This window comes from Betta splendens, chromosome 19 (assembly GCF_900634795.4).
Source record: "Betta splendens chromosome 19, fBetSpl5.4, whole genome shotgun sequence".
Classification (NCBI taxonomy): domain Eukaryota; kingdom Metazoa; phylum Chordata; class Actinopteri; order Anabantiformes; family Osphronemidae; genus Betta; species Betta splendens.
This window is the reverse complement of record NC_040898.2, coordinates 13,561,622-13,571,821: the sequence shown is the minus strand read 5'-3', so window position 1 is coordinate 13,571,821 and position 10,200 is coordinate 13,561,622. Positions and strand designations below refer to the sequence as shown.

Below are 10,200 nucleotides of genomic sequence, written 5' to 3'. Positions count from 1 at the left end.
TGTTCTGACCTGTGTGACCAGGCTCTGTGCAGCTGAAGCCCATGAGACGCTCACAGGTATGAGCACAAATACCTTTGGCCTGATTGCATAAATGAGCTGCCATTTCACTTCATTACTCGCTCTGACATCAGCTGATTTCCTTTCACTGAGGAAACCTGCATTTCCTTCACCCCTTAATTAGCAACCGTCGTATGAGCCTGCATGGACATACTGTTCATTCAGGTCATCCACATGCACAAACCAATGATTTCTCTGACGAGGACGTCATGTTAAACACATATGTTTTCATGCTGTATCCAGCAGCCTGCAAGATATTCAAGTGAGGTTAGTTCCAGGACAAGCCACTTCACTCATCAAGGATGAACCCCAAACCGGTGTTTTCACATTCACACACACTGGAGAATACGTTGGAAAAGGAGAGAAGCGCGGCCGCAGCCAAGACAAAGCACAAAGAGAAAGGTGTTGCAAATGTAGTGATTTTGTGTAAGCAATCTGACAGAAGAGCAGCTTCATAGATTGGTTACACAAGCAGCCGTTCTGCCACCACACTTACTTTATCAAACAACAGAAGGCTGACGGCTGCTTCAGCCCAGTTCCTCCAGTTTCTCGTTTTCACATTCTGGCTCAGGAAAAATCACGTAGGTATTATTAGTGGTCTGCACACAGTCAGTTTCCTAACAAACACATCAATAAGCAGAAACCCTTCAATCTGACATCCAGGCAGTGAGTTCCTGGAAAGTGTTGAAGTACTTTTGCACAACTGGTGCAGAACCACACACACTTGATTTATTACCTTTGATGTCAGTGACCAACTTTAAAAGCAAAAGGGAAGCGAACGGTCCCTCTGTTATCACTGTGGTCGCACGTCCTCAGTTATTCTAAGACGATGTCTGACTGAAGGTACGTCTGCGCGTGATACAACCATGATCCCAGAAAACACGCCCGCTGACGACCATTACACAACTGATACAGGTGAAAGAAATTATAAAGATATTTTCCCCAGTTTTGAGCAGATGATTTATTCTATTTGCAGAAACAGGCAACATCTGTGTTTTATCAATAACATTCAAAATGTATAAAAAAAGAATAGTAAAAAAATGTTTGACAGAAAAACTATATTCTAGGAAAAAGGAACATGTGATTCTGAAGCACTTATGGCTTGGCAACACTTGTGCAGTCTGAAGTTTCCCAGGTGGTTGTAGTCAAGCGTCAGAGGCCGTGATTATAACCAAAGGGGATGCACTCAAACACAATCACATCACGGGCTGATATGTCATCGCTGGCCGTGGAGCTGCTGTATGGACTGTGTCACTGATCTACAATGACTCTAAGTATTTTCTCTGCAACAAGAGGGCGGCCTGCAACGACAGAGTGTTTAGAAACGTATACCAGAATGAAGCTCATCAGAGACATACCAAGTATTTACAACACAAAATGCAAAGGAGATGCTCAGTGATTTCTTCCTGGGAATAAAAAATTAAATATCTCTTTTCTTCCTCAAGCTTCCCAAAGAGATGAGCAGTGGTTACATTGGGTTGCAGTGGTGTCCAGGTTAGCACAGTCTCTGTGTCATTAGGTCATTTTCATCTCCTTTGCCAAAAAGCCCAAATGGAACCGAAACAAAAGGGGCTCATTCATTCAGAACTGGGCGAGGCGGCGGAGTCTATGTCGTCGTTCTCCTGATCGTTGGGTGAAGCCGACTGCCCTCCTTTCACTCGTTTCCACTTCATCCTCCTGTTCTGGAACCAAACCTTCACCTGCAGCAGAAAAGTACAGGAATCTGTCAAAACTTCATTGATGGAAATACTACCTTTAAATAACAAATAAATCCAATTTAAGAACTTTTTGTTTTTAATATGATCAGCAACAGTCTGGCTTAGGATTCTCAAACTGTGGTTGGGGAAAGTAACAAAGTCACACTGCTAGAAAACCAGACAAATAATCTATACAAATCTCCCAGCGCTGAATAACAACCTGCACGCTTTGAGACCTCGCAAGGAGAATAAATGAAAAAAAAATTCAAATGCAGTCACGAAGAGATTAGGTCAAAGAAGTTAACTCTCAGGATGTCGGCTTAATCACGGTGCGGTTCGCGCTCATCTGTGTCTGTGCACTGCTCTGAAATGAGCATGATATCATGCTTTAACTGTCCGGCCAAGAATAGAAACAGAAACATACACTTCCTAAGAGTCGAGAAAATTATAGGGAGAAGGAAGGAGAAAGGTCTGTGGCACAGAGTCTGTGATTAAAGACGTCCACCCGAGGTTTTAGGTTTTACAAAGTCCTAAAAAAGGTGACAGAAAGTGCAAACGATCAGTATTAACACACGACAACGATGAATGTAGAACACGTCCTCACGCATTTAAAAGCTATAATCAAAAAGCAGAACCAAAATTATTCTATTTGCAAACAACTGTGGCCCAAATGATTCGACTCATTTCTAGCACAACTGCAAAAGCTCCTGATTTCATTTTCACATCTGCCTGAAATGTCTCAGGTCAAGGAGGCTTTGACTGACCGCTGCTCATCCCACTTCTAGCAGCCCCCCTTCTGCATCTCTGGGACTTGAATCTAATCCCACATACTGCAGCCTCCCCGTCTCCAAGTTCCTATGCTCATCATGACTGAAGAGGCGGCAAAGCGCCAAAGCATGTAGGATGAGTTGGAACGCTCCAGGAGCTGCAGTGGGAGCGCTGAGTGAAGATGGGACCCGGCTGTGAGCGAGCGAGCGAGCGAGCGCGCGAGCGTCTGGCAGATAGATTTAGCAGCAGACGGCCGTATGTGTGGTCACTGTGGCACCGTGGCCTCATTAGGAGAACGGGACACTGGGCCTGACAGACAGACTGGGGTTTGATCCAGCTGCATCGACACATGTTCGCCCGATTTGCTCGAGGCTGGAGCTGCGGGCGCTCATTAGAGCTGCACGTCGTTCTGCTGCAACCGCAGGATAAAGAATAATCTGGAAAAAACATCCATTCTAATTAAATGCAACCATGTTTATGCCACATTGTTACTACGGAGAAGTCACATTAATAAAATTGTCCACCTTCGAGATGATCTTTACTTTTATTTGAAATTATTTTACGAGCATGGGAAGTCATTTTTATTATTACATCTGTTTTTGGGCAATATTTATCATTTAAGTTTTGCTGCTGAGAAAACCAAACCAAAAGCATAATGTGAACAAATTTCTTTTCATTGTAGCATTAATAATAATTGCTCCTAGTGACTTTACTGTGGTTTTCTGGGAACAGATAAATGAGGCAACCCGCCCGTACCTGTCTCTCGGTGAGGTCCAGGTTGACGGCGATCTCGTAGCGGCGGAGTCTGGTCAGGTAGTTGTGGTGGGTGAACTCGGCCTCCAGCTCCCTCAGCTGCTCCTTGGTGAACGCCGTGCGTTCTTTGCGGGCCTTGCAGCTGGAGTCCGCCTTGAAGCTAGAGTCCTGGTTATCTGGAAAAAGAGATGCATTTACCATCCTCTTACAGCTGCACAGTACCTTCCCTCAGTGATGCTGCCAAAAGAAAACACTGGCGTTTATCGTTCGATTGGAATGTATTTGTAGTTAGTGTGTAATTTTTTAATTATAATAAATGTTATTCTAGAAACGCGCTGTCCTGTTTTATTTGAACATCGGTTTGATGTCCGACCTAAAGCCTCTGTTTTCAGGGTATTCACCGCTAATCTGAATTTAATTAGCTCCCGTGTCATTTTGTGACCAGCCTATATTTGACTGTGAAGCCGAATGTTTGGACCAGCAAAGCAAACTCCAAAGACTTTTTAATAAGAGGCCCCTTGAACTGTAAACACCCAAAGCAGGACTTTAACACAGACCACCCTGATCCCAGCTCCTGTTTATCCTGTTTACCCGCGTGTGTGTGTCTGCTGATTATTTGACTGTTTGTGTATTTTTTGGCGCTTTATCTTTATGTTTTTTTCCTTGTCCGAGTACAAATGTGCGCATTTGTGCGCTCCTTGGGGTTGCGTGTGAGCGCACACTGGCACAGGGCAGGGGCCACCAAGCCGGCCACAGAGGGACTGAGTTAGGAGAGGAATGCGGCGGAACATCGTTAAAGCCTCTAACAAAAGAACAAAGGTGCGGATGTGTCCAGGTCGGAGTGCTACATGCGTGAGTGTCAGAAGGTTTCCCCGCGGAGAGCGAGCGAGAGAGAGAGATGCACATTAACTCATCTCTATGTGACAGTAAACGCCTGAGCACCTCTACCAGCTGTTGTGGTCAACTAGTAAATGTGATCCGCAGTTTCCGGAGTAATTATTAAATTAAAGCCATGTGATTTAATTCTAGATAAAACTGTTCTCGGGCACTAAGAGAAATGAGTTTGGGTCATAATTGTGCCTTGGTAGCAACACTAGCAGCTGATGTAATCTCCAGAAAATGGCTCTAATTTGTCAAAGTGAGAAGCTTCGCCTGGTTCTTGCCAGAGCATCGGGCCAGGAAGCGAAACGGTCTGCGGTACCTGATCCAGATGTGACTGGGCAGAGCGGCGGGACACGTGTGCGCTTGTGTAATTTGTGCATATATGCTTAATTGTGCAACGGGCCGAGCGTGCGCTGGAAAAGGCCTCCCGCCGCCGCTCCCATCTCGGTAATGACGCGCTCGCACCCTGGACCTGGTCGGGTCCTGCTGGAGCTGCGTCAGGCTGAACACCTGGCAGGGCACAAACGGGCCCACACTAAACAGGCCCCCAATAAATATCCTGCACAGCCAGAGGCCGTAAACCTGCAGGGAGAAGGCTTCAGCTCTCAGCAGGGTCCCAAACACAAACAGCATTTGGTGCTTTTTGGGCGGACGGCGTAAAAGTAGTTTGTCTTAATCAGGACTGAATTAAGGCCGCTGTGAAGTAGAAGTTGTTTTAAAGCACACGCTGCAGGTGAAAGTGACACCTCTGCTTGATCACGTCGTCCATGTGACAGTGGGAGGCTGAATTATCAGTTGAGTGTTAATAACACACAGTTACAGAGCCGTAATCAGGGACATTAAAATAATTGTGTTTATGCACCGCTAATAAATGAATGAAGTGTCAGTGTTTTATTCTATATCAAAACCGATATATTACTGCATCGTGAACTTTTTACTGGGTAAAGTCTGAATCTGTAATATCAGGTCTGAGCTCAGGGTTCTGTGAGCGCCACATTTCCAGACTGTGGAGCGACTGCACAATGTGAACGCCTTCAGGACATTTTCCTCATCTGTGCTCCTCTACCAGCTAGTCGACGCGGGGCTGATCGGCTCCTTTCTGGAACCGAGGGCTGGTGCAGTGGTCAGACATGCTGCATGCACTCACTGGGAGATTGTGTTACGGCTTAACGACAGGAAAATGTCAATGGATAAGAATGTAGGACGTGGGCTCACAGACGAAGTGATTTTACCAGACGTGGTCTGGCTTGTTTTCAGTGTAGTGAGTGGAGGTTACAATAAGGTAATAGGGGGGCGACCAGACCCCCCACCCCCTCCTCTTCAATTAGACTTCTGCCTGTTGCAGACATTGGTCACCTCTCTTTTTTACTGTCTATTCATGCTAACTAGTACTATTTGCTAACTATTCAGCACAAATAATATGCTGAGCATCCAACAGAGTGTAGGTCGATATCTGAACCTTTATGACAAAGTAAAACAAGGACGATTCCCTGAGTTTAGGAAAACTATTCTTCAGATTAAACACAAATGTTCCAGATGTTGTTTTTATTATGCTAATGTGTACAAGAGCATCTGCAGCTATTGTTCCATATAAACAAAAAAAAAACAAAAACCACTTCAGTCTTCTGTTCTGAAATACGGTCTTGGAGATCGGAGACTTTGCTTCCGATCGGCAAGTGTGAAATTTCACAGGCGGAATAAATTGCATGGAGTAATACTGTTTCAATGTTAGTGTATCAGTTTCACACTCAGAGAAGATATATGAAGAATGTTATGGTAATTTTTGTTAACTACAATGCAAAAAGTATTTTAATGTGAATTGATTGCTAGCATGTTCATGCCCAACTAATTACTTTCATATATTTATAAGGACAAAACTACACTAAATATTGAATCTGGTCTGAAGCCCCATTAAACTCTGTTCCACAGCAGCCTGATGATCCTGAGTGACCGCGCTGATGTGAAACAATGGTCTATTTCCAACGGATACAGCAGCGCAACGGCGCATTCAAATGCCATATTAATCATTCCAGGCCTTTGGAAGCGCTTTAACAATAAGAGGATGCAACTGCTACTTGGAGAGTGTGTCTAGAACACAAAAGTCTTGTCACCTACTCACCTTTCACATAGCGACGCGCTGAGAGTGCCAATTTGGTGAGAGATTATTTGAGTCAAAGCCAGATGTGACACAGGGCAGAAGAAATGCTCAACCCTGTCACTCTGGTGACGTCCGATAACAGCGGGGATTTTATTTGGAGCATTGAGTTTAGTATCTTTGAATTTGGTGTTTTTGATTTGGTGTTTACGCCCCCCTCCCTTTCCCAGTACTCCGTACTCAGTACAGACTCACCTGTGACTTCTCTCTTCCTCTTGTTGGAGCTCTTCTTGTCCGAGTCGGCCGACGCCACGCTCTGAGGCGAGTACTCTCCATCCAGGCACCCGGGCACTGACCCGGGCAGCCTCTCCCCAGTAACACTGTCCAACTCGGGCCCTCCGCTCCCGCCGCCGCCCACCGCCGAGGGCGTAACAGCAGGCGGACAGGCCTCGGACGCCCTGAGCCGCGTCTCACAGGGGTTGAACTGCCAGTCGGCCCTCTGGTACTGGCTCTCCTGGTACAGTCTGTCGTCGCGAGGGTAGGCTGGGTGCGGCGCCGTCGGCAGCAGGCAGGAGCCGGAGAAGTCCGTGTAGGCCAGGAACTCAGGCTTCTGGTGGAGGGCGAACGGGGCCTGCTGGTACGGCGACTGCAGGTTAGCTCCAGGAACCCCCGAGTGAGGGCTCCGCATGCAGCCCCACAGAGGGCTGCTGGGGTGGGCGCTCCGCATGCAGCTGCTGGCTGGCTGATCCATGGCGATGCAGGCGCTCGGCACACGCGCTTCAATACTTAATTATCACAAGTCTTGGAGAGCGAGTTAGGACTGGAAATCTCTATCGCTGTCACTGAGGGGCATCCGGTTCGGCAGCCTACAGGCACAGCATCGCTTCACCTCATCCACCGCTGGAACAAGCGCTTCTGTCAGAGGCTGTTGACGCTTTGAGTCCAGAACGTGTGAGGACGGACGCCTTCCTGTGACAGCGCTTCCCCTCGGTCTGAGTATGTGACGTCCTCTGGAGCCGCTGTCCTCCACTCACACAACCCCTCTCCCTGACTGATCTGACTGGCTTGTGGCTCGGCAGGAGAGCTGCATCCGCAACTGCATGACTCCCCTCCTTGGGCTGGCTGTTTTCACAACTCTTCTAAGGCATTCTTGACAAGTAAGACCTCCTCCTTTTTAAACGTATAGGTGGGAAAGAGTGGCAAGTTTATGGAGTGTAATGTGAGATTGAGGAGGAGGAGCCCTGCCGGCCACATGTTGGTAGTACCCTCCAACCAACCCTGCCTCATCAACTATTAATCACAGGGGAAATTTTATATGCACATCTAATGGGCTTTCCAGACGCCGAGCGTTTTAAAGGGACATTGCCTGTAAAATATAAAGTGAGCACCCACCCACATGGGAGCTGGAGACCCTGACTTATGTCAGCTCTTTAGCACATTCTGACACCCAATTTAGTCCCTTTTTTGACACCCTTTTCATGAAAGTTAACCCTAACAGTTTCCCACTGCACCCCTGATCCCTGCCTGTCCTATTCAATCTAAAAAGTCTTTTTGTCTTCCTATTTTTATGACTCTGTGTGTGTGTGTGTGTGTGTGTGTGTGTGTGTGTGTGTGTGTGTGTGTGTGTGTGTGTGTGTGTGTGTGTGTGTGTGTGTGTGTGTGAGACACAGCTGGACTTTCCTTCGCTTTGAGGTGATGAAGGACTGGATGTGATATTGGTTATAGACACCTCTATAACCAATAGAGGTTTTCCCACTTTAGCGAAACACAATATGAAGTTTCAGGGCAATATCTTAAAAACACAAGCCCATATTTTAGATTTAAAGACTGTTCTCTACTACGTCTAAGATAACACGCTGCACCAGCCAACCCATGCAGATGAACCACGTATGAATCAAGCAACAAGGTAATTATTCAATTTTCTGCCAGTTTTTAAACTCTGCACACTATTCATGAGAGAAGCCACATCCCTATGAAGTCATTTCTCTAATTCCACTAAAACCTTTGTAGACTAGACCAGAGTTGACTCAATGTCAGCATATCCGTTACCCTATAAACCCACTGAACCACTTTTCACAGAAATGCAGTCCAACCCCCCTTTTGTTCATTCTTGAAAGGTGAGGTTTGTCTTGTGTCCTCACTTTGCTCCTGACCTCACAGACAGGAGGAAAGGTGGCTCACTCTAAAGAGACAGTAGCAGAGAAGAGGTGGTTCAAGGAAACGAACCTAAAAAATAGTGGCCAAAGTTTCACTTGCTCAAAGTTATTGTTCTCTACAGTCTCACAATCTTTTGTAAAGTGTGTCAATGCCACAAAAGATTCATCTGACAACAAACAAGGGGTCAAAAAGCGATGACCGGATTAAACGGAACACAATAAAAGCAGAACTGGACAGAACCACAAAAGGAGCATGTCTGAGGTCACACTGCAAACCTTTTCCATTTACCATGCGAATTGTTGAGCCATGAAGCATCCATTGCTTTTACTGGCAGCCTGAGGCCTGGTCGCACCGCAGGGAGCAGGGGTTACACTACATTTGTGGTCAGAGCAGGGGCCATCTGTGTGTCAGTGTAAATTAGAGTGTGTGCGCTGTAAAAATATACGCCGGTGTCCATATGACTCAGAGAAAGTGAAGGTTTGATATAGAGCTTGCACGTCTGTCAAAGAGTCCAAAAGAAGCATTTCACATTATTAAAATGTTTAGAACCAGTCACAGCGTTATTTTTCAGGTCTATTTTTATATTGTGGGGTTGTAACTACTCACACGGCTAAATGACACTGACAATGTTAACTTCCTCGTTAAATTAATAAAGCAGCTCAGTCCGCATCACTTAAAGGTGCACATGTTTTATACCTGCTATAAACAGGAGATCTGTCCATTGAAAAGTTGAATCACATCATATTACTGAGCCTTTTAAAATATTAAACTCATAACAATTTGCATCTTCAGACGGCCACATAATGGGATTTAATGTAAAATAACATCCATCCTGCTCCGACGCTTGATCAGTGAGATGCAGATCTTTTCATTACGCACCAGTGATATACGAGTGTGAGAAACCCAGGAGTAAACGCAGTCATACACATCATGGTCTGCAGATAAATGAGCTGGGCATGAGTCACATCTACCCTCACCCGCCTGACAACCTGTTTCTGTCACTCTAGCAGTGTGTGTGTGTGCGTGTGTGTGTGTGTGTGCGTGTGTGTGTGTGTGCGCGCGCGCGCTGGAGGGAAGTTGGTTTAACACAGAAAGTAAAGGGGAGTGAGTGAGCAAACATTACTGTATGGACATAAAATGCATCTTTGTCATGTTTGCACAAGTTCAACACATAGTTTTAGACTTTGACAGTAGTGTGTGTGTGTGTGTGTGTGTGTGTGTGTGTGTGTGATCCATCTTTGTGACACCAGCAGGATCGTTCTCCTCCATCACTCTCTCCTGTCTGACAGCGTGAACCAGTGTGACCCCACGTTCACCTGGGCCTCACTGGACTGCGGGAGCCTCTTATCTCTGCTACTGTGCTGAGGACGAGGGGGGAAGAATGTGTGAAGAAATGAAGGACTGTGGGGATAATGGGCTTGATATAATAAATATAATCATGATTAAGATAAAAAAAAAAAACGTTCAAGAATGCACAACAACTTCCTGGCTCTGAGCAGCCTCTCATATCTGGCTAATTTACTTAGTGCCTGCTTGTGTAACTGTATCCTTCTCACCAGCTGACGCGCTAATAGGAGCCAGTAAACATGACTACTGGTTTCTTTCCCTCCTGCTGATATAGCCAACAACCAAATCACAACACGGACTCGGGTTCCGCGGAACACAAAGCAACTTTCAGATGCTTGGTAGCTGAAACTTATTAGAAGTCAGACAGCAATCTTTTCTGTTCCACTGAAAGTACAGAAGTGGATGCAGGAAAGTATTAAAGTCTCCAAAGACTGGGTTAATGAA

The 10,200-nt window shown here is 46.0% G+C and overlaps 1 protein-coding gene and 1 long non-coding RNA gene across 2 annotated transcripts; one reads left to right on the top strand and one right to left on the bottom strand.

Annotated features, from left to right (window-relative positions):
* Nucleotides 1-979: 979 nt before the first annotated feature.
* meox1 (mesenchyme homeobox 1) lies at nt 980-7,230 on the bottom strand. The gene is made up of 3 exons (XM_029135533.3): nt 6,508-7,230; nt 3,279-3,451; nt 980-1,757 (listed from the first exon to the last, which is right to left on the bottom strand). Exons 1-3 carry the CDS (start codon nt 7,001-7,003, stop codon nt 1,635-1,637), a joined length of 792 nt encoding a protein of 263 aa, XP_028991366.1. The 5' UTR covers nt 7,004-7,230; the 3' UTR covers nt 980-1,634.
* Nucleotides 7,231-7,304: 74 nt separating this feature from the next.
* On the top strand, nt 7,305-9,831 carry LOC129603380 (uncharacterized). The gene is made up of 3 exons (XR_008693174.1): nt 7,305-7,409; nt 7,923-8,158; nt 9,660-9,831. It is a non-coding gene; the product is annotated as an uncharacterized LOC129603380 (long non-coding RNA).
* Nucleotides 9,832-10,200: the final 369 nt, after the last annotated feature.